Source organism: Neoarius graeffei, chromosome 4, assembly GCF_027579695.1.
Source record: "Neoarius graeffei isolate fNeoGra1 chromosome 4, fNeoGra1.pri, whole genome shotgun sequence".
NCBI classification, from domain to species: Eukaryota; Metazoa; Chordata; class Actinopteri; order Siluriformes; family Ariidae; genus Neoarius; species Neoarius graeffei.
The window spans coordinates 34,084,034-34,107,966 of NC_083572.1; the positions used below are offsets into that span (position 1 = coordinate 34,084,034).

The window sequence follows — 23,933 nt, forward strand, 5'->3', positions numbered from 1 at the left end:
GGTGGCCTAACATGGAGAAGGAAGTAAGGTCATTTGTCCTGTCCTGTGAGGTTTGCACCAGAACCAAGAACCCACGACAGCGTCCCCAGGGTCTCCTGCATCCTCTGACCATTCCCTGGCGTCCCTGGTCCCACGTGGCAGTCGACTTCATCACGGGTCTCCCTGAGTCACAAGGTAACACGGTCATTTTGGTCATAGTTGACAGATTCTCCAAGGCCTGCCGCTTCATACCACTGTGCAAACTCCCCTCTGCTCTTGAAACAGCGAAACTTATGTTTGATCATGTCTTCCGAGTCTTTGGTCTTCCACAGGACATCGTCTCAGACCGAGGGCCCCAGTTCTCCTCCCGAGTGTGGCACGGGTTCTGCAAGGTCATCGGAGCCACTGCCAGCCTCTCCTCTGGGTTTCACCCACAGTCCAATGGTCAGACGGAGAGGCTCAACCAGGACCTGGAAACCACCCTGCGAGGCCTGGCTATGGATAACCCGACATCATGGAGCACCTGGCTGCCATGGGCGGAGTACGCCCACAACACCCTGCAGTCATCGGCCACCAAGCTGTCGCCATTCCAGTGCCAATTCGGGTTCCAGCCACCTCTGTTCCCAGACCAGGAGGAGGACGCGGGGGTGCCCTCGGTCAACCAATATGTGAGACGGTGTCGCAAGACCTGGAGCAAGGTCAGGAAGACCCTCATACAGACCTCCAGAACCAACCAGACTCAGGCCAACCGCCATAGAAGACCTGCACACGCTTTCCGCCCTGGGCAGCGGGTTTGGCTGTCCACTAAGGACCTTCCGCTGCGGGTGGAGAACCGCAAGCTTGCTCCTCGCTACATTGGCCCCTTCAAGGTGGTGCGCAGGGTGAACCCTGTCTCCTACCGGCTCCAGTTGCCCCGGACTCTGAGGATCAACCCCACTTTCCATGTTTCCCTGTTGCGGCCCGTACTGACGTCTACGTATGCCCCTGCCCCTAAGAACCCCCCACCCCCCCGCATCTTCCAGGGGCAGACTGTGTTCACTGTGCATCGCCTGCTTGACTCCCGCCGGGTCCGCGGCGGGTTGCAATATCTGGTGGACTGGGAGGGCTATGGTCCTGAGGAGCACTGCTGGGTTCCTGCTCGGGATGTCCTAGGTAAAGAACTGTGTTGGGACTTCCATTCGGCCCATCCGGATCGCCCTGGGAACGTCAGGAGACGCTCCTGGGGGGGGGGGGGTCCTGTTAGGACTAGGACTGTTTTGGCCTCTAGAGGCCGCTGTTATTTCCTTTTCGTGTCATGTTTATTTTGGCCTCTAGAGGCCGCCACTGTTCCTGTGTTTTGTGTTTGTGTTAATTGCCTGTTTAGTCCTGATTATCTTCACCTGTGTTCAATTTAGTTTGTGTATTTATACCCCCTGAGTTCAGTCCTCTTGTCATGGAGTCTTTGTGCTGTTATGTTTATCTCCAGTTTCCTCTGTACTGTGTTCTTTGTTTTGCACTTTGCTTTTCTTTTGGATTTAGTAGTGACTGTGTTTTTGGATCTTCTGAGCTTTTGCATTTTTGCCTTTTCCTTTTTGGACTTTGAACTTTTGGATATTTTATTTTTCCCTTTGTCTTCCCAGTGTTGGATTATACTCTTTGGTGTTTTTTCTTTTGCCCTGGATTGTATATAGTGTATATAGTATAAATAAACCTTTTGATACTTTTTCTACTTCCGCCTCACGCCTCTGCATTTGAGTCATCCCCCTGGTGGCCTAGTGGGGGTTTGCTGGATTTTCACACCAACGAACCAGGTTCGAATCCCAGCAAAACCTTAACAAAAAGGCCTAATTTTGAGAATGTATTTAAATATATTATCTCTCGGAGATACCTCTCTCAATGCAATTAAAGAGAAATGGGAGGAGGAACTTGGGGTTGGAATACCCAAATGAGTTCTGGACTGAGGCTCTGAAAAGAGTAAATAGGAGCACATCGTGTGCTAGGTTTGGTGTAATTCAGTTTAAGGTCTTGCACTGTGTCCACCTCTCCAAGTCTAAGCTAGCCAGAATCTATTCTAATATGGATGAGATTTGCAGCAGATGTCATATTGCTTCAGCAACACTAACACACATGTTTTGGTCATGTTCTTCCCTCTCTGATTACTGGTCAGCAATTTTCAAAACTCTATCTCAGTCACTAAACCTTAATCTGCAACCCAACGCTCACACTGCTATCTTTGGAATGGCGCCAACTGACCAGCAGATTCTCAATAAGCATAAAGACATCGTAGCATTCACCACTTTACTTGCTTGTAGACGGATTCTGCTGCACTGGAAATCCCCCAAACCACCTAGGTCCTCCCTATGGATGAGTGACCTTATGCTCCATTTGAGTCTCTAAAGATTAAATACACACTTGGGGGGTCCAAAAACCTCTTCTACTCTACCTGGAACCCAGTAATGTCTTTTATCAACACACTAAAAACCCTCCCCGGCAATTCATGAACTCAGGAGTGTTAGAGCCTGGGGGTTGACACATGTTCTTACAGCCCGGCACAACCTCTCTCATTTATTCTCAAGCCTGACTCTTTAACTAACTCCACTCTTTTTTTTTTTCTTTGTTTAATTATCTACACCTGATGATTGTCATCATTACCTATTAATATTATTACTTTTAGCTGTCTCTTTACCAATTTAATTCCCTTAGTTTGGGATGCACTACTAGGGATTTTGTGGGATGGGGGGTGGGAATTGTATACATGTTCTGTTAAATTAAAAAGTATTGTTTTTTTTATATGACGTGATTTTCTACCTTGTCCTCAATAAAGAGAAAGTTGAAAAAAAAGAAAGAAATGCCTAAAAAAGTGCCTAATAGAATAACAGTAAAACAATAGAAATGCTGTAGGGTTGTCAGACGTGGGGTAGGCAGACGTAAGTGCAGAAGTGATGTTTATGAGTGAGAAATGCACACAGGCAGATGGTCCAAATCGGCAGGCTAAATCCAAAACATTAAACATGCAAAGGGTCAGGTGAGGCACAAACAGGATATCCGAGGCAGAATGAGAAATGGGCACAGGAAATCAGAAATGAGAGTAAAAAGGCTTGGTAATGTGTACTGACGTAGCGTAAAACATCAGCACAGTCCTTAAATAGGTGCACATATAGCTCCTTAATTAAGTTCAGGTGTGTGTCATTAACAGCGCGGGTGCTGGAATCCACTCGATGCACGTGCAGCCTGTGGTGTACCTTCAGGTGCATGTGCCACAGCGTGCAGGACTGACAACCCCCCCCCCCCCACACACACACACACACACACACACAAAAAAAAAAAAAAACAAAGAGCAAAAATCCATCCTACGTGGCCCCAATGGGGGCTCAGGTTCAGGCTCAGGACAAAACTTGGACTCTTGACTTGCACTGGTTTTGGGCTCTGGAGATGACACTGGTTCTGGGCTTGGGCTCAAGCTGTGGAGATGACTCAAACTCTGGATTGAACATGGGCTCTGGAAATGACTTGGGCTCTGTGCAGGAAGCACGCTCAGACTCTGGACTTGGCTCAGATCCAGGACTTACAGTGGACTTGAGCTCTGGGCTGGATTTGAGCTCTGGAGATGACTTGAGCTTAGGGCTGGGCTCTAGCTCAGGAGGTGACTCAAGCTTGAGCTCTGGATCTGGCTTGGATTCAGGGCTGGTAGTGTGCTTGAACTCTGGACTTGGACTTGAGCTCTGGGGATGACTTGGGCTCAAAGCAGGAAGTGAGCTTCGACTCAGGCTCAGTAGAGGACTCGAGCGCTGGACTTGACTTTGACTGTGGACTTGGCTTGGACTCGGAACTGGATTCAGGCACGGGCTTGAGCTCTGTCAGCGTGTTTCTTAGGTCCTGGTTAGGACCTGGTGGCAGGATGACGACGACGTCTTCGTGGCCGGGCGGCGGCACGACGACGTCTTCGTGGCCGGGCGGCGGCACGACGACGTCTTCCTCTAACACAGGTTTCTGGCACTGGCCTTGACTCTGGCATAGGCACTGGAGCTAGTGCAGACTCTGGCGTTGGTTCTGATGCTCTAGCTGACATGGGCTCTGGAGCTGGAACAGGCGCTGGTTCTGGCTCTGATGCTGGGGCTGGCACTAGAGCTGGCTCTGATGCAGGCTCTGGTTCAGGCATTGATTCAGATGCTGGCTCTGGCTGAGAAACCAGCTCTGGAAAGACAGCCTCTAGGAGGGGCTCAGGAACAACAGCCTCCTGTTCTGTCTCTGCATTGGCCACTGGAGGGAGCTCTGGAGCGACAGCTTCCTCCACTGCATTGGCCATTGCCGAGGTGCAAACAGGATATCGAAGGCAGAATGAAAAACAGGCACAGGAAATCAGAAGCAAGGGTAGAAAGGCTTGGTAATGCATACTGACATAGCGTAAAACTTTGCACTGATCATGCATCAGTACGGTCCTTAAATAGGTGCACATGTATAGCTCCTTAATTAAGTTCAGGTGCGTATCGTTAAGTGCGTGTGCTGGAGTCCGCTCTATGTACGTGCAGCCCGGGGCATGCCTTCAGGTGCATGCGCCACAGCGCACAGGGCTGACAAGGTTACATAAGCGGCTAAACTACAAAATTAAGATGGGGGGGGAACAGTGCCTAGATAGTTAGCATTCTAATAATAGAAATAAGGTAAGTTTTATGTAAGAGACTAACCTGATTAGTGAAAGTAAATATTGCACATGATGTTGGGAAAAACATTATTGCACATGACAACTTGTTATATTGCACCTGATATTGATATTGTTTGTTTGATCAGCTGTCCATCCTGCGGAAGGGGTAGGAGTTATATAGTTTGATGGCCACTGGTAGAAAAAACCTCCTATGGTGTTCTGTGTTGCTCCTCGGTGGCCTCAGTTTCCTGCTGAAGGTGCTCTGATGTGACACCATGGTGTCATGCAGGGGGTGGGAGGGATTGTCCATAATACTGAAGTTTCCTCAGCATCCTTCTCTCTGATCCCTCCACCAATGACTCCAGTTCCACTCCCAGGATGGACCCAGCTTTCATAATCAGTTTGAGTCTGGCATCAGCCGCCTTCACCACCCTGCTGTCCCAGCACACCACAGTGTAGAAAATGACGTTGGCCACCACAGAGTGATAAAATATCTGCAGCATGGTTCTGCGGACATTGAAAGACCTGAATCTCCTGAGGAAAAACAGGTGGCGCTGACCTTTCTTGTATAGGACATCTGTATGTGGGGTTTGTTTGTTTTGGTCCAGTTTACTGTCTATATGGATGCCCAGGTATCTGTATTCCTCCACGTTGTCCACCTCCGTTCCCTCGATGGTGACTGGTCTTTTTGCTTCCTAAAGTCCACCACCAACTTCTTAGTCTTCTCTCAATATTTTATTAATTTTTATATTAACAAACAGACCATATAGCACAGGTCTTGCCAAATCAAAAGAAAAAAATTAACATGCATGCGCTACATCAGCACACATTGGGATCATATTTTATATAAATCATTGTTTGCATTAGGGTCATGTCAAAGGAAGGAATTCAAAAAGCTATGACAGGTTAAGACGAGGTATGGATGCCCCTTCTGCAATAGATCAGCAAGATCACTGGGAAGATTATCAAGAAGGGGCTGCCATATATAAGACATGGTTGTTACCTTTTAAAGTAGCACGGAGATGTTCCATAGAAAAAACCCTTATGTTTCACTGTACCATTGTGTAACTGAGGGAGGCTTCTCCTGGATCAACTGGAACAGAATACATTGCCTTGCTAAAAGCAGACATTTACACATTAAAGTCAGCTGTGCAGTGGATAAAGAGAGCTGTCCTGAAGATATACTCAGAAGAAACAAAGATCAGGAGGTTTCTTTCTTTAATCAGAGAGATATGGGTGAGATTTAAAGTCGGTGAGAGTGTGCCCCTCTTAAATGATTCCATAAACGTTAATTAAAGGCCCCAATACAAATTTTGCCATCTTTTTATAAAATTCAAGCCTGAATCTGTCAGGGCCTGGCGCTTTCCCACTCTGTAGGGATTTAATGGCCTTCAAGACTTCCTGAGCTGTAATCGGCCTACGCAAATCTTTCCTGCTTTCTTCAAATAGGGTAGGGAGATTCATTCTGTCAAAACTTTCCCTTAGAATTGATGCATTTTGACACTGAGTATAATTCTTGGTGGAACTTTCTCATTATTTTATTGATAATTTTGGACTCAAAATTTTGTTCAGCCTTCTTGTTTCTGAGCGAGGGTATTGCATGGAATGCTGCCTTGCCCTGCGCTAGACGAGCAAGTAGCCTGGCCAGGTTTATTCAAATCTGTGCCCAGTATAAAATCTTGCTGTTTTCTGCTTTTTGAGTTAGCAGTTGATCTAAAGCAGATCTGGCTGCTTCTAATTTCTTCAACACAGAAGTGGAGCGAGACACTAAATTCTCTTTCCGAAATGGCAATGTCTCGTTCAAGCTCCAACTGTTGTCATAATATATTCTTCCTCTTTGCAGATGTGTAAGAAATTATGTACCCTCTGAGGAAGGCCTTGCCTGTGTCCCATAAGGTAGAGGCTGAAACCTCAGGTGGAACATTTTTGTAGAAATAAAAAGTTCCCGTTGATTTTCCTAAATATGTAAAAAATACAGGGTTGCTAAGAAGAGATGGATTTAAACGCCAATGTCTCGATAAAGGATCATAGTAAGGAGGCAGGAGTTCTATAGAGACTGATGAATGGCCTGAGAAAACGCATGTGTTAATGGAGCAGGCTCTAGTTCTCTCAAGGGCTGATCTAGAAACAAAAATATAATCAATTCTAGAGTCAGAATAATGGGGACGCGAGAAAAATGTGAAATCTTTCTCTTGTGGATTAGTGAGTCTCCATGCGTCAAATAGACCAAGGTCTGAACAAAGCTCTGTTGTTGCTTTTGCCATTTTTGAGAAAAGTTGGGTTTTAGGAGGACTATAGTCCATCTCGGGAGACGGACTGCAGTTAAAATCACCTCCAAGTATTACAAAAGGTGGGTATATTGAGGACGTATCAGCCAGTAACTTAGAATAAAATGAACTGTCAAAAGTGTTGGGTGTATAAACACTTCCTAGAAGAATTTGTTCGCCATATAGAAACCCAGTAATTAAATAAACCTTTCTTCTGTATCTCACATGATTTTAACAAGTGTAAAATCAAGATGTTTGTGGATGAGTATTGCTACCCCTCTACTTTTTGAATTGAAAGAGGAATAATAAATTTGGCCTACTCAGTCATGCTTAAATTTTAAATGCTCAGCGTCTGTAACGTGAGTCTCTTGTAACAATGCCACTTGCACCTTATCATTTTTAAGCATGGAAATTATTTTGCATCTCTTAACAACCTGGTTAATTCCCTTGACATTTAGTGTTATGATTTTTGTGTTAGTCATTGAATCACTGATTGATCAAAAAACGAATAAGTCATCCAGATTAACCCTCCTGGGGTCGAGAGCTTTGCCGGCATAGCTTGGCAGGTTTAGAAGGAGTAGGTTGTGTATTTAGATAAGTATTTTTATCATACAAGCATGATAAACATATTGACAGACTTTATACTTGACACTTTCCTATGTGCCCACTGCCAAATATTATATTTTTAAAATTACCTAAATTAGATGAAACCTAGAACTTGTCACCTTACTCGGTCACACCGGAGTTGGAGTGCCGAGTGCCCACTTACGCATTCATAAGACTATTCACATGGTAATGGCATGATAATCACTTTCACTCTTTTGGTTTTGATTGGTTTTTCTTTCGCGGTGGGAATGCCCACCCGCAAACAGGATAAAATCTGTATTCCATAGTTTAGGCTACCTGTTTGGAGGTAAAACTTGTTTCAAGATGGCATGCGGATTTTATGTGCATTGGATGATTCAGGACAGCAATTCAATTCAATCTTGAGAACTGCAGCACTGATGATGAACGGACCTTTTTTTTTGTTAAAAAAAAAAACATTTCACCCTGATCCAGCCAAAGATCAACTTGAAGTGTAAATATTTCTTCTATTTCTTATGAGCATATCTGTTGATATGCATGTGCTGTAGTGCATACACAGGAAAAATGACCAAGCAATTTTTCTAAAGTTAAAAGTATTTTCTTCAAAAATAGTTAATTTTGCTCTATTTTGAGCTTGGAGGGTAAAAGTTGGAGTTAGAGCAAAATTAGAGTAATTGTGTAACAGAGTTAGTTGTGGCTCTAAACTGAGTAAAATGGTACACGACTTGAAATTAAGACACAGTAAATAGAATCATATACCAGATAAATGAAGCTGTTGTAAAAAGCAGTTTTAGAACTGTGTTGGAATGTGTGAAAAAAACAATACCCATCATGATGACCTGTTTTGATCACTTGACCTGATGGGATTAAGAGATGACAGTGGGACTTCACTCTTCTCGTTGAATGGGATGGAATATTTTTACTCTTCTCATTGAATACTCCTCCCACTGCCACCCATTTATCCCAAAACAATAGGACATAATTTTTTTGTTAACTGTCCAAATCAATGGAGCAGATCTAAAAAATTTTTTGTGCTTGATACATTTGGAAGACTGAACAGAATCACCTCAAGTGATCAAAACAGTTCGTCACAATGGGTAAGGGAATGTTGTTTCACACATTCCAATATGGTTCTAAAACTGTTTTTTTACAACATCTTCATTTAGGTGATCATGACATACATATTACATTAGATATTATTGTAGCTGAACTTGTGCTGAATGCAAAAAAGTCATACAAGTTTGAAAATGCTGCTTAGATTTGTTGAAATTGATGACAAAAACGGAGTATGGCAAAATTATTAGTGCCAGAAAATACCCTCAGACTCCAGAGGGTTAAATGGCTAGATGACCCATTGTAGCAAATATAGTGCAATACAATATTTGGCCCAGGAACTGAGTGAACTGTGCTGGTATGAACATTTCCATCTTCTCATGATGGAAAAAACAACTAGAACCTTCTCTATACTCCAAGAACAATGTAAGCATGAAGAAAACATCAAAAACCAAAAAGTTTGAATGTTCAAAACAAGAAGCTACCCACTGGGTAGTGCAAAAGGAGTTTCCACTTCTGGAGCGAGGGGGGAAAATGACCCCTCCATATCCCACCCCTGCCCCCACAACATAATGTTATTACCTGCCTGTTATTATTCTGGCCGTCTATCACCACAACACTTCTACAGCTCATATCATCAACCACACAAGATGCCCCTCATGAACTGTTGACATGTTAGTGAGCATTATGAGAAGGTGACTATATCGCAATACAAATCTTGAGAAAAGGAAAAAGAAAAAGTAGTGTCAGGTCACCATTTACACCTTAAGTTTTATGTTGAGAGGCTCTCAAGATATGAAGACTGCTATAACAAAAACAAGCTTACGCAGTCCTTATTGAGCTGTGCGCGTGCAGTCCCCCGATCAGACAAGACAAAAATCATTGAAAGTGTCTCTTGTCCAACTTTATTCCAGTGTGTTAAAGTTTTCTGCATCTCCTGTTTCAAACTTGTGCTCAGTGTTGTGGTTCACAGTCACTGTAGCTGGAAAGTGCATGTTAAAGCAGATGCCCTTTTCTGTCAGAGCCTGACGCACACTGTTGAAGGCCCACCGTCTCTCTCGAACTGAAAAAGATAAATCCTGATGTATGAAGATCATCTGTCCTTCATATTCCAGATTAGACATCACCCTCATTGCTGCCATTATCCTTGATTTATCCTTGGAGTTGTGAAGTTTGATAATCATCGGGCAGGGACGTCTGTGCCACGACCCCAGGCTCCGGTGAGCCTGGTCAATTTTAATATGGTTTTTCACACCAGGGCTCACTTCTAGGCCAAGCACAGTGGGCAGCCAAGTCTCAAAGCAATGGAACGGGCATTTTCCTTCCATACCTTCTTTCAGATTGAGAACACGGATGTTTATTCCACCTGCTCCCGTTCTCCAAATCATCCATGTTAACAACAATTACCTTTTATTTTCTTCTCTGCTTCAGCAAGTCTCCCCTCCAGGCTGGTCACCACGTCCTCCACATCTGAGACTCTCTGCTCTGCCTCGGTAATGTTTGAACTGGCTTTCCATTGTCGTGGATATTTTTTCCAAAGTCTCTGTGAACTTGGAGAGCTTCTCTTCCATTATGTCACTAAAGTTTTGAGTCCTCTCATGAATCCGAGCCATGGTGTTCCCCATCGGCGAGGACTAACTCCTGTTAAGGGCGAAGCTGCAGTTTGGCTAGCATTATCAGTCATCATTCTTTGAGAGTTAATTTTTGTCTGTTTCAACATCACTTGTCAAAAGGGCACCTTTTCTTCTTGCTGCAGATTCTTGCACCACTTAATATAATAAGCTCAAATGAGAATAATAACTTTCATTAAATATGATTAGGGCGGCATGGTGGTGTAGTGGTTAGCATGGTCACCTCACAGCAAGAAGGTTCTGGGTTCAAGGCCAGTGGCCAATTTGGGGGGGGGCTTTCTGTGTGGAGTTTGCATGTTCTCCCTGTGTCTGCGTGAGGTGTTTTTTTTTTTTTTTTTCCCCCCCCGGGTGCTCCGGTTTCCCCCACAGTTCAAACATGTGCAGGTTAGGCTAATTGGTGGCTCTAAATTGACTGTATGAGTGAGTGTGAAATGGTTTTCTCTGTCAGCCCTGCGATTATTCGGCAACTTGTCCAGGGTGTACCCTGCTTCTCACCCACAGTCATCTGGGATAGGCTCCAGCTTGCCCATGACCCTGCACAGGATAAGCGGTTATGGATAATGGATGGATGGATAGATTAAATATGATTAAAGACGAGTGGGAGCTTTGTGCAAACATGTCTCCTAGCCAGCCATTGTCACGTGTGCTCCCAACTCCTTAGTCTTTGCAACGTTGAGTTGTCCCCCACACTCCTATACTCTGCCTCCTGTCCCCTACTGATACAGCCCACAATGGCAGAGTCACCCAAAAACTTCTGCAGGTGGCAGGACTGTGAGCAGTATCTGAAGTCAGAAGTATAGTGTGTGAACAGGAAGAAAGACAGGACTGTCCCCTGAGGTACCCATGTGCTGCTCACTATAATGTCCAACATGTTGTTTTCCAGCCTCCCATACTGTGGCCTTCTTGTTAAGGTAGTTGGTGATCCAGGCTACGAGAGGAGCAGCCACCTGCATCTTCAGTAGCTTATTACCAAGTAGGGCGGGTCTTATTGTGTTAAAAGCACTGGGGGGGAACTTACTCAATGCTGCCTGTCTCCTCAAGATGAGTATAAGCCCTGTGCAGCAGAAAGATGATGCCATCTTCCACTCCAGTATGGGGCTGGTAGGTGAACTGTAGGGGGTCCTATGATGGTTCTACTAATGAACAGAGGTGCTTTTATGACCAGCCTCTCCAGTGACTTCATGATACATGAAGTTGGAGCCACTGGTCTGTAGTCATTTTTTTTGTGCTTGGCTGTTTCTTCTTGGGCATAGGAGCAAGGTATGATTTCCACAGAGCTGGGACGATCATCCTGCTCAGGCTCAGGTTGAACATGTGCTGAAAAACCCGACACAGCTGAGTAGCACATCCTTCCAGCACTGTGGAGCTGAGGCTGTCATATTGCAAAAATCTGAATTTGAAGAGAGTATTCCTTAATACTAGTGAAATTCTCTTGCTGCATGGACAGATTTTATTTGACAAAACATCTTGGAATAAGTTGGTTACAATCTAGAACTAGTTTTAGTAATCTGAGTTGGTGTCTTTTGTATTCTTCTAATAGGAAATGTTAGATTGTTTCAACTATATTCAAGATATTCTAATTTATCATTTTTGCAGTGTAGAAGAATACGAGACACCAACTCTGAGATTATTAAAACTAGTTCTAGATTGTAACCAACTTATTCCAAGATGTCTTGTCAAGTAAAATTCTGTCCATGCAGCAAGATAATTTCACTAGTATTAAGGAATTTTCTCTTCAAATTCAGATTTTAGGGTGGGTTTTTTCTTTTTTTGTGCGCAGTGCAGGGCCCGCAGCCTTGCCTGGGCGGAGACGACTGAACTGCCTTCTCACCTCTTCCACTGCGATGTTGATTGGAGTCCTGATGGAGGAGGGGTGAAGGAAGGCTGAGGTGAATGACCAGTAGCCAGGAGAGTCATGGGGGGGAGCTCATGGGGGGTGTTGGGGTAAATGGTGGTGAGGGGGCCTGAGGTGAGAAATGTTGGGGGGAGGCAGAGATGAGGTGAGGATGTCTGATACCCCTTTTCCACCAAATCAGTTCCAGGGCTGGTTTGGAGCCAGTGCTGGTGCTGGTTCACAACTCGTTCAACTTGCGAGCCAGCTGAGAACCAGTTTGCTTTTCCATATCTCGCGGAGCTAAGCGGAGCCACGTCATTATGTCGCTGTATACGTCAGTTACGTCGCTGTATACGTCAGTTACATCGCTACGTTTGCATAAACCTTGGCGTGAATATCAAAGCAAAAACAACACGGAAGAAGCAGCAGCGGCAACAACAATAATAAATTACTTCGCATTTGTACAGCTGCTGCTTCTCGTCACTTAAAAATGGCGATCTTTCGCGGTCTTGTTATTGTTGTTGGTCTTAACAACTCTGCCCCCCAGCTGACGTAAGCGCTTCTTTCCTCTGGCCCAGCAGAGAGTTGGTGCTAGCCTGGAACCGGTTTTTCTGGCCCCAGAGCCAGTTCTTTCAGTGGAAACAGAAAACCTGGTTCCAAACTAAGCACTGGCCCCGAACCAGCCCTGGAACTGCTTTGGTGGAAAAGGGGCATGTGAGGGTGAGTCACAAGAGGAGCTGGGTGGGGGTAAGCAGAAGCCACATCAAACCTGTTAAAGGAGATACGCAGAACCTTTTTATTTTTAAATAAATTTGAGTGGATAGTATCTCCATCCTTGACTCTTGCATGCTGCATACATGTGAATTAAAAAAAATAAAATAAATAAAAAAATGTGTGTATATATATATATATATATATATATATATATATATATATATGTATATACATACATACATACATACAGTGGTGCTTGAAAGTTTGTGAACCCTTTAGAATTTTCTATATTTCTGCATAAATATGACCTAAAACATCATCAGATTTTCACACAAGTCCTAAAAGTAGATAAAGAGAACCCAGTTAAACAAATGAGACAAAAATATTATACTTGGTCATTTATTTATTGAGGAAAATGATCCAATATTACATATCTGTGAGTGGCAAAAGTATGTGAACCTTTGCCTTCAGTATCTGGTGTGACCCCCTTGTGCAGCAATAACTGCAACTAAACGTTTGCGGTAACTGTTGATCAGTCCTGCACACCGGCTTGGAGGAATTTTAGCCCGTTCCTCCGTACAGAACAGCTTCAACTCTGGGATGTTGGTGGGTTTCCTCATATGAACTGCTCGCTTCAGGTCCTTCCACAACATTTCGATTGGATTAAGGTCAGGACTTTGACTTGGCCATTCCAAAACATTAACTTTATTCTTCTTTAACCATTCTTTGGTAGAACGACTTGTGTGCTTAGGGTCGTTGTCTTGCTGCATGACCCACCTTCTCTTGAGATTCACTTCATGGACAGATGTCCTGACATTTTCCTTTAGAATTCGCTGGTATAATTCAGAATTCATTGTTCCATCAATGATGGCAAGCCATCCTGGCCCAGATGCAGCAAAACAGGCCCAAACCATGATACTACCACCATGTTTCACAGATGGGATAAGGTTCTTATACTGGAATGCAGTGGTTTCCTTTCTCCAAACATAACGCTTCTCATTTAAACCAAAAGTTCTATTTTGGTCTCCTCCGTCCACAAAACATTTTTCCAATAGCCGTCTGGCTTGTCCACGTGCTCTTTAGCAAACTGCAGATGAGCAGCAATGTTCTTTTTGGAGAGCAGTGGCTTTCTCCTTGCAACTCTGTCATGCACACCATTGTTGTTCAGTGTTTTCCTGGTGGTGGATTCATGAACATGAGTCAATGTGAGAGAGGCCTTCAGTTGCTTAGAAGTTACCCCGGGGTCCTTTGTGACCTCGCCGACTATTACACGCCTTACTCTTGGAGTGATCTTTGTTGGTCGACCACTCCTGGGGAGGGTAACAATGGACTTGAATTTCCTCCATTTGTACACAATCTGTCTGACTGTGGATTGGTGGAGTCCAAACTCTTTAGAGATGGTTTTGTAACCTTTTCCAGCCTGATGAGCATCAACAATGCTTTTTCTGAGGTCCTCAGAAATCTCCTTTGTTCGTGCCATGATACACTTCCACAAACATGTGTTGTGAAGATCAGACTTTGATAGATCCCTGTTCTTTAAATAAAACAGGGTGCCCACTCACACCTGATTGTCATCCCATTGATTGAAAACACCTGACTCTAATTTCACCTTCAAATTACCTGCTAATCCTAGAGGTTCACATACTTTTGCCACTCACAGATATGTAATATTGGATCATTTTCCTCAATAAATAAATGACCAAGTATAATATTTTTGTCTCATTTGTTTAACTGGGTTCTGTTTATCTACTTTTAGGACTTGTGTGAAAATCTGATGATGTTTTAGGTCATATTTATGCAGAAATATAGAAAATTCTAAAGGGTTCACAAACTTTCAAGCACCACTGTGTGTGTGTGTGTGTGTGTATGTATGTGTGTGTATATATATATATATATATATATATATATATATATATATATATATATATATATAATTTTTTTTTTTTGAGAGTTAAACTCGACCACGAAGTTGGCATTTGAGCTGCCCCACTGAGCCAGCCAACCCCAAGTACGTGACGTCACAGCAGTAACCGGTTTTAAGGCCGAGGCTTTTGACAGCTATAGACCAAAGTCATAGAAATAAAAATTTATGGTGGAAGTAAGAAATACCGTAACCGACTTGCTCAACTAAGACTGATTTGACTTCATTGATTGTGGGTTGACTCTTATTAAAACAGGACAGGTGTTATAACTTATGCAACATACATGTACATGCATGCATTTTCACTGATAAAACGTAAAAGGCTAATTAAATAATCAGATGAACTGAGACAATCACATTCTGAAGCAAATTAAATAATCTTATATTGGTAACTTAAATACACAATACGAGTTACATGTACTAATCTAAATGCAGGTAAGCATGTTGTGTTTGTTGTTTTGTATCCAAATGAGAGTTGAAGCTGACCTGTTGATGTTCTTGCTTCTTGAAGGCTGATCTTGTGGCAGATTGTTTTTGAAACAATCTGACTTCCAGTTGTTCATTAAGTTCTCCATTCATTCGCTTCTTCCATGCAAGGGTGAGATGGCAGCAATATCCAGTGGAAAAATCAGACAGCTGGTCCACTCATTCTCCATTTTCTCCATACTGAGTACTCTGCCATTACTGCTCAGCTCAGGCAATTACTAAAATCCGGGACAGGACATCACCTGGTTTTAGCAACGACCGCAGTGAGGTCCCTGCCTGAGCGATATGATGTCGCGCTCCGTCCTGGGTTTTACTAACAATCCTCAGGTCACGCTCCGGGAGAACTGGTGCAACTGAACTTGCTTTCCTTTTTAAAAAAAAAAATTCCTTTAATTGTTAGTACTGCACCCTCTTTCAATACAGGTTTGTAGCCAATGCTCCTCAACAGATCAGAGGTCTCATATGAGTCCTCAGTAAAATGTGCAGAGCAGAGGAGAGGCCACTTCGTAGGTGCCTGTGAACAACTCGCAAAACGCGTCCAAATCTTTGCAGTTTGAACATTCTTGGGCCATGAATGCAACGTAAATCCACCTTCTGTCGTGTTGCTGCACTGGCCAGCAACACATCTACGTGGCATGGTGATAAATTAGCTCAAAATGGAGGCTCTGAGTTGCAGTCAGCTGTGTTTTAGTATAGCAGAAATGGCGATGAGACCGACTTCCTGCTGTGACGTTATGAACGTCAAGGTCATTCACTCAGACCGCTACCTATGTGAATCACTTTAGTCGTAAAAATTACTATATTAAATTTATTGTTAACGCTTAAAACTATTCCTGTGCCATTTTTGAGGTCTCAAGGCATTTATAAACGAAAGTGAGGCCATGGTTCTGCGTATATGCTTTAAAGAACAGGTTTAACTCATTTGGCCTGATGCAAGTCTCCTTCCATCCTTTGGTCAGTCTTCCTTCCATGACCAGTGATAGTTCTCATTAGGGATGCACCAAAATGAAAATTCTTGGCCGAAACCGAAAATGAAGAAACCAAGGCCGAAAACCGAAACACCGAAATAGATTATTATGCCAATTATTAGTACCATTGCATTCATGGCTATGACTGTGTACTAACCTCACTAAAATCAAGGCATTGCAATTGCATAAATTAATATTAATGCTTCAAAGAATAAATCAATTACAAAATTATGAAAATATTTATTAGCACTGACATTGCAACAATGCACAATATAAAACAAAATTAAAAATAAAAATGTTTAACTTGACCCCACTCAGGTGTACATTAAATAATAATACAGGCCTATAACTGACTGGCCTGCTGAAAGATTGTAAAATTAAATATGTTCTCTCATAAAAACACAGTGCATTTAAGTCAATTGCATTTTAAAAATTTCTCTGTAGGACTACTACAACAAATTGCATTCAGAACAAGTGCAACTGCTGAAAGATATAACAATATTTTTTTTCTGTAGGCCTACAACATAGTGTATCAAAACAAAGATTGCCATAGCCCATGTGTTAACTGTAGGCCTTTAACAACAACAAATGCACCAAGAGCTGCAGATGTGCAAAGTGGAAAACAAATAGCCTATTTAAACACTAGACACAAGCCCATTCTACTTCTTGAGGTAAAGTGGCAGGTTTTTCTTGATGAAGAGTAGCTTCTCTGCTTTATCACAGTGAAGTCTGTTCCTCTTCTCATTGAGAACATGAGCTGCAGCACTGAACAGTCTCTCGCTGTCAGTGCTTGTGCACGGAGCAGACAAGTACTTGCGTGCCATCTTTGCCAGGTCAGGAAAGCGACCTTGGTTATTTCTCCAGTAGGCAAGAGGGTTATCACTTCTGGGGATGGGGACTTCAGACAGATAACCATCTAACTATTGAGCGGTTGAGCTTGTCGTCTGCCTGACATTTGAGAAAGATTTGAGAGATGTTATTTAAATGGGGCTAGTGCATAAATAAACATTTTTGTCAAATAAAAAAAAAAAATTCTAGCTGACAAAAAAAGTCATCTGATAGTCACATATATAGTAAGTCAGAACAGTATAGCCTACCTGTTATTTGAGGCACTCTCTTGCAGGATCTCATTGAACATATCAGACAACGAGGGTGCATGCCCCTCATCTGGTGCAGAGAGATGAGTCCTTTTTTCTGTGCTGTGCGCTTCTCCGTCTCCAAGTGGGTTCTCCGCATCCATCGTGGCCTGGATCATTTCTCGTGCGCGCTGCTTTATTTCCACATCCAAGTAATGATCTTTATAATGCGGATCAAGTACAGTCGCGATGAAGTGCAGAGGATTCGAATAGATCTCAGTGAAACGTGTGCTGACAGACTCTAAGACTGTAGTTTTCATTGTTTTCACTCCGTGGTCTGTTTCAACCTCTTTGCTTAGACACTTTAGTGCTGCAATTAAAGGAATAGCGTCTGCTTCAGATGAGCTGATCTTTTTAGGTAGCTGCTTAAAGGGGGCAAGAAGAAGGAGAATGTTCTCTATTAAGTCCCACTGGTCTGAAGTGAATGTCATGGGGAGCTCGTGATCTGCACTGTATGCAGCCAAGACTCGCTTTTGCGCAAAGAGGCTTTCCAACATGTAATAAGTGCTGTTCCACCATGTACTCACATCTTGTTGGAACCGTTTTATTGGTGTTCCAAACTGATCTTGCATAGACTGTAAGCGGGAATAGGCCAGCTGAGAATGTTTAAAGTGGCCAACAATTCTTCTACCTATAGCCAATGCGTCTTTTATGCTGCGCTGAGACAAAACTCCCTCGTTCACAACCAGATGTAGTGTGTGGGCCATGCACCGTATTCCTTTCAGCTGGCTTTCTTCGATCGCTTTTGCCATATTTCTTGCAGTGTCACTGACTATGGCATGCACTTTAGATCGTTCGATATGCCAGGTGTTGAACATATTGGCGATTGCATCAGAAATGGCTGCTGCTGTATGTGACCCTCTAAACTCTTGTGAATGGAGCAGAATCTTTTGCAGCTTGAAATCTGTGTCGATCCACTGTGCGGTCAGACTGAGCATACTGGTGAGGCTGACGTCTGAGCCCCATATGTCTGTCGTGAAACTGATTGCTGAAATATCTGCAGCTATAAGCTCATGGACGTGAATTGCAACAACAGTAAACAGCTCAGGTAAACACACGTCTGAGAAATGTCATCTGCTCGGCATGGCATAACAGGGCTCAATGTGCTTGATCAGCCTACGAAATCCCACATCCTCTACAACAGAGAATGGCTGATCATCTAAGGCAATGAATTCCATAATTTTTTGTGTAATGCCCTTTGCCTTGGCACAATCACTGGAAAACTTTCTTGCCTTTATTCATGCTTTCATCTCCAGTAGGGTTGATTACTGCAATAGCCTTTTCACAGGTCTTCCAAAAAAGACCATCAAAGAGCTTCAACTAATCCAAAATGCAGCAGCAAGGGTTCTTACAAGAACAAAAAGGGTAGTCCATATCACTCCAATCCTAAGGTCTCTGCACTGGCTCCCAGTGAGCTATAGAATTGACTTTAAGGCATTACTTCTATTTAAAACATTAAATGGGATGGGACCCAGCTACCTACTGGACATGTTTCAATTATATGCACCAACTAGGTCTCTAAGATCACAGGAGAAAAACTTGCTAGTAATACCAGCTGTCAAAACAAAGTGTGGTGAAGCAGCCTTTAGTTGCGATGCTGCTAAGCTTTGGAACCAACTTCCAGATGATATCAAAAATGCTCCTACTGTTGTTAGTTTTAAATCCAGGCTCAAGACAAAGCTGTTTTCAGATGCTTTCACTTGATTAATTTTTACCTAAAGTGTAATTAATTTCCTTTAACATAATTTCTTTAAATTTTGATTTTAATGATTTTACTTTCTTTATTTTAATTTCTTTTTAATTTTGGATTTTAATGATATTTCACTTTTACTTTAATTCTTTGTTACTGTTCTTATGCTTTTATTTTTTGTGAAGCACATTGAATTGCCTGTGTATGAAATGCGCTATACAAATAAACTTGCCTTGCCTTTTCAAATACATCTGCCACAGACGGAGTGGGCGTGCTTGGAGGGATTTTCCTTTTCTGTGCCACCTTCTCATATTCAGAACGGCAATTGGGATGTTTGGATTTCAGGTGATAAACCCGACGTGGAGAAACTCTTTGCAGATTCACCCCCTCTCGAAATTTCAACGTTACATGTTTTGCAAATCGCTATCTGTGGGTCTTTCTCAGATGTATTGAAATACGTCCACACCGCAGACATGTTGGCCCCTATCCAGACAAGCGCATGCTGGCCGTGGTTTTTGTTTGTCACAACATCCTGTTTCGGCCATGTTGTTTCGGTGATAAGTCTTTTGGCCGAAAACCGAAAATGCACTTTTGGGCCATTTTCAGTGGCTGAATTTTCGGTGCATCCCTAGTTCTCATGCCACTCCACACCTCCTTCATGTTGTTTTGATGGCATTTGCTCTCCAGCTTCATCCTGTAACACTCCTTGCCCTCTGCGATCTTTTCCTCAGTTCAATCTGTACCTTAATCTCCTTGTCTCCACTCCTGAAGGCAGCCTTCTTCCTGTTCAGTGATGCCTTAATGTCCTTCATCACCCAGGGTTTATTATTGGTGAAACAGAGTACCGTTTTGGTGGGGATAATACTGTTCATACAAAAATTAATAGTCTGTTATGCTGCAGTCTAAGTCCATCTATGTCCTCCCCATGTGCATTACAGAGAAAATCCCAGTCAGTTGCCTCAAAACAGCCCTGTAAAGTCACCTCTACTTCCTGTGTTCACTGGTTGCCTTTGGACTGCAGGCATATAAAGGGGATTGAGATAGACCAGGGGCGGCACGGTGGTGTAGTGGTTAGCGCTGTCGCCTCACAGCAAGAAGGTCCGGGTTCGAGCCCTGTGGCCGGCAAGGGCCTTTCTGTGTGGAGTTTGCATGTTCTCCCCGTGTCCGCGTGGGTTTCCTCCGGGTGCTCCGGTTTCCCCCACAGTCCAAAGACATGCAGGTTAGGTTAACTGGTGACTCTAAATTGACCGTAGGTGTGAATGTGAGTGTGAATGGTTGTCTGTGTCTATGTGTCAGCCCTGTGATGACCTGGCGACTTGTCCAGGGTGTACCCCGCCTTTCGCCCGTAGTCAGCTGGGATAGGCTCCAGCTTGCCTGCGACCCTGTAGAACAGGATAAAGCGGCTAGAGATAATGAGATGAGATAGACCAGTGTGTGATCTGATCTGCCCAGGGGAAGGAGAGCTTTAGATCTGTATGCTTCTTTAATATTACTGTAGCATGCAGCAGGTCCAGTGTTTTTAGTTTTGTCTCTGGTGTTGCACTTCACAAACTGGTTGTTTGAAAGTGAGTAGGGATGTCAGGGTTACATGGGTAAAATCTCCCAAGATCGCTATAAAGGCACTGGGGTGCAGGGTCTGAAGTCTCGTGGTCACGGTGTTGATGACGTCAGCAGCCCGCGTTGCATCAGCCACGAGAGGAATGTGAACAACAATAAAATTGGCCTGGGAAAACACTCTGGGCAAGTAATATGGATGGAGGTTTACTGCTAACAGTTCAGCGCTTCCTTAGCCATCATCTCCTCCTGGCTCTACAGCCCCAGTATTTCTTCCTTGGCTCCTTGGGGATTTCAGGTCTCTTACCAGCCATGCCACTTTTCCAGAGGCTCAATAGCTGATCCATGGTGTAAACAATAGAGCCCTGGTGCGTCTCTGCCAGGACTGGGTTCCGACATGGTAAAAGTACTCCACAAGCGATTAAAACGAAAAAGAACATGCGAAACCACATCATACTACAAAGACCAAAAACGTAGCTACAGCTGTAAGTTATACATCCATTATCTGTAGCTGCTTATCCTGTTCTACAGGGTCGCAGGCAAGCTGGAGCCTATCCCAGCTGACTATGGGTGAGAGGCAGGGTACACCCTGGACAAGTCGCCAGGCTATCACAGGGCTGACACAGACAAACAACCATTCACATTCACACCTACGGTCAATTTAGAGCCATTAACCCTAACCTGCATATCTTTGGACTGTGGGGGAAACCGGAGCACCCAGAGGAAACCCACACAGACACAGGGAGAACATGCAAACTCCACACAGAAAGGCCCTCACCAGCCGCTGGGCTCTAACCCAGGACCTTCTTGCTGTGAGGTGACAGTGCTAACCACTACACCACTGTGCCACCCCCAGCTGTAAGTTATAAAATACTGAAATCTAAAGAAAAAAAATGCTAGACGACAAAGAGTGACTCTGGAAGGATGGTGCCGGAAGTAAGAAGACAAACATGAGCGACTGAACTCCCTCACAATTTGTTTTTCTTTGGTTTTTCTTCTTCCAATTACCTGAACATGTTCAGCACAGTTTTATGAAGTATAGTCTGCCCAGCATTCATAATATAATCTCATTGCACTTAACCTTTCATTTGGGGTAAAATTTCAAGAGATTAAAGAATGAAATGCATTTGGAACTAATCACGATAAAAATTTTAATCGCTTAACTGCATGCTTATTTCTCTCATACATTATTTGGCCAAAAGTTTGTGGACGCCTGACGCGCATGTTCCTTCCCCAAACTGTTGCCACAAAGTTGGAAGCACACAATTGTACAGGATGTCTTTGTATGCTGTTCATTACTGAAACTACGGGGTCTAAACCAAACTTGTTCCAGCAAAGCAATGTCCCCTGTGCACAAAGTGCACAAATAAATACATGGTTTGCCAAATTTGGAAGAACACCAGTGGGCTGCACAGAGCCCTGATCTCCACTCAACTGAACACATTTGGGATGAATTAGAATGCTGACTGCACCCCAGGCCTCCTCACCTGACATCAATGCCTGACTTCACTAATTCTTTTGTGACTGAATGGGCAAGTTTCCACAGCCACATTCCAAAATCTAGTAGAAAGCTTTACCAGAAGAGTGGAGATTATTCTAACAGAAAATGGGGGACTAAATTTGGAATGGGATACTCAAAAAGCACATACAGCACCAGTCAAAAGTTTGGACACACCTTCTAATTCAATGTTTTTTCTTTATTTGTATTAAGACACTTCATGTCTTACAATAATGATGGACTGTCGTTTCTCTTTACTTAGTTCAACAGTTCTTGACCTGTATTATTACAGTTGTCGGATAGGACTATTTACTGTGATTTTATTTACTATTTGATGGTCTCAAATGCATTTAAGAAGGCAAGAAATTCCACTAATGAACTTTCTGATTAGGCACCCCTGTTAATTGTGAAAAGCATGCCAGGTGACTACCTCATGAAGCTGGTTAAGATAATGCCAATAGTGTGCAAAGTGTCAAGGTAAACAGTGGCCATGTTGAAGAATCTAAAATATGAAACACATTTGTTTAACGCTTTGTTTACCACATAATTCCATGTGTGTTTATTTCAGTTTTGATGTCTTCAGTATTGTTCTCCAATCTAGAAAATGGTCAAAGTACAGAAAAACCTATGAATGAGTAGGTGTGTCCAAACATTTGACTGGTACTATATGCGACATGTCCTCATTTTTAATGGGAAATGAGGAAATGTGAGGCAGGCTTGGGACAACTCAAAAGGTGCCTTTTAATCTACTTTGGGCTTCTCCCTTTGGGAATGTCAATGCTTTTAGAATCATGGTCTCACTCTGAAGCTCACACCAACATAAATGCACACGATTCCCTGCAGCTCAGCTCTCTCTCTCTCTCTCTCTCTCTCTCTTTTCCTCAGGCCCTTGTCTCTTCCTTCTTTATCTTCTCACCACTGCTCACTGAGAAACAGAACGCTTTTTCAGAAAAACTCCCACAGGTGCAGCCTTATCCTTTCCACTCACTCTCCCACCTTCACGCTCCATTCACAAACCAGTGCTCAACCACACCCTGCCCTCTACAACATAAGTGTTATGGTCCAGTATCTGCAAACTTTTGGCCATATAGTGTATGAAATCCATAATTGGAACAGACTTTGGACCAAATTGAGATTTGTGTAATAAACTTTAAATGGACTAAAAGTTTTCTGTCAGTGATTACAGAAGCTCAGTAGTAAAATGTAATTAAAATGCCTTTTACTGAAAATTGTAATCTGTTTTTTGTCCCTTAGGGACATAGACAAAGTTGACGAACTTATGCAGGACATCACGGAGCAGCAGGAGTTGGCACAAGAAATCTCCGATGCAATTTCAAAGCCTGTTGGGTTTGGCGAGGAGTTTGATGAGGTAATAAGAAGACAAATATTACATGCATTCTACTGTTCTCTAAAATCAGTGTGTGCGTCATGTTTTACTGATGTGGGGCTGTTGGGGTATTTGTTGTTTTCAGTGCTAATTTTATGACCATTTTATTGGCCCAGGATGAGTTGCTCGCTGAATTGGAGGAGTTGGAACAGGAAGAGCTAGATAAGAACCTGCTTGAGATTGGAGACAAGGAGAATGTACTGCTGCCAAATGTACCCTCCATATCCCTACCTTCTAGACCAGGTAATGGTTACTTAGGGTTTATACTGATGTCTAAAGTTTTTGTTTGCTTTTAAAATTGTTTGAGTTTAAAGTTATTCTAGCCATTCTTTATTAACCAACAGTGCATATTTAGCATATAATTTTATTGTAAATGCCTGCTCAGAATCTGGATGATCATCAAAGCTCTTTCAGAAGAGTTGGGTTCAAGTGCTGTTTATTTTAATCCTCCAACCAATAAGTTTGCAACTCGGGGAAGGAGTGCATAATCTTCCCATAACTTGGAGAGATATTATATTTATTTGCCATTTTCTCTTGCACATGAATTCTTGCACAGGACTTTCAGCCAGAAAAGATGACAAGATAAGATGTTCCTTTATTGAGTCCCAT

General features: G+C 43.1%; 1 protein-coding gene across 1 annotated transcript in view; it reads left to right on the plus strand.

Moving 5' to 3' along the window:
* The window catches only part of LOC132884354 (charged multivesicular body protein 4b), a 104,808-nt gene that overhangs the window by 70,183 nt on the left and 10,692 nt on the right, over positions 1-23,933 (plus strand). The window contains exons 3-4 of the mRNA XM_060918199.1: positions 23,192-23,306; positions 23,441-23,567. Coding sequence (XP_060774182.1) covers positions 23,192-23,306; positions 23,441-23,567 — 242 coding nt within the window. The remainder of the gene's footprint in view (positions 1-23,191; positions 23,307-23,440; positions 23,568-23,933) is intronic.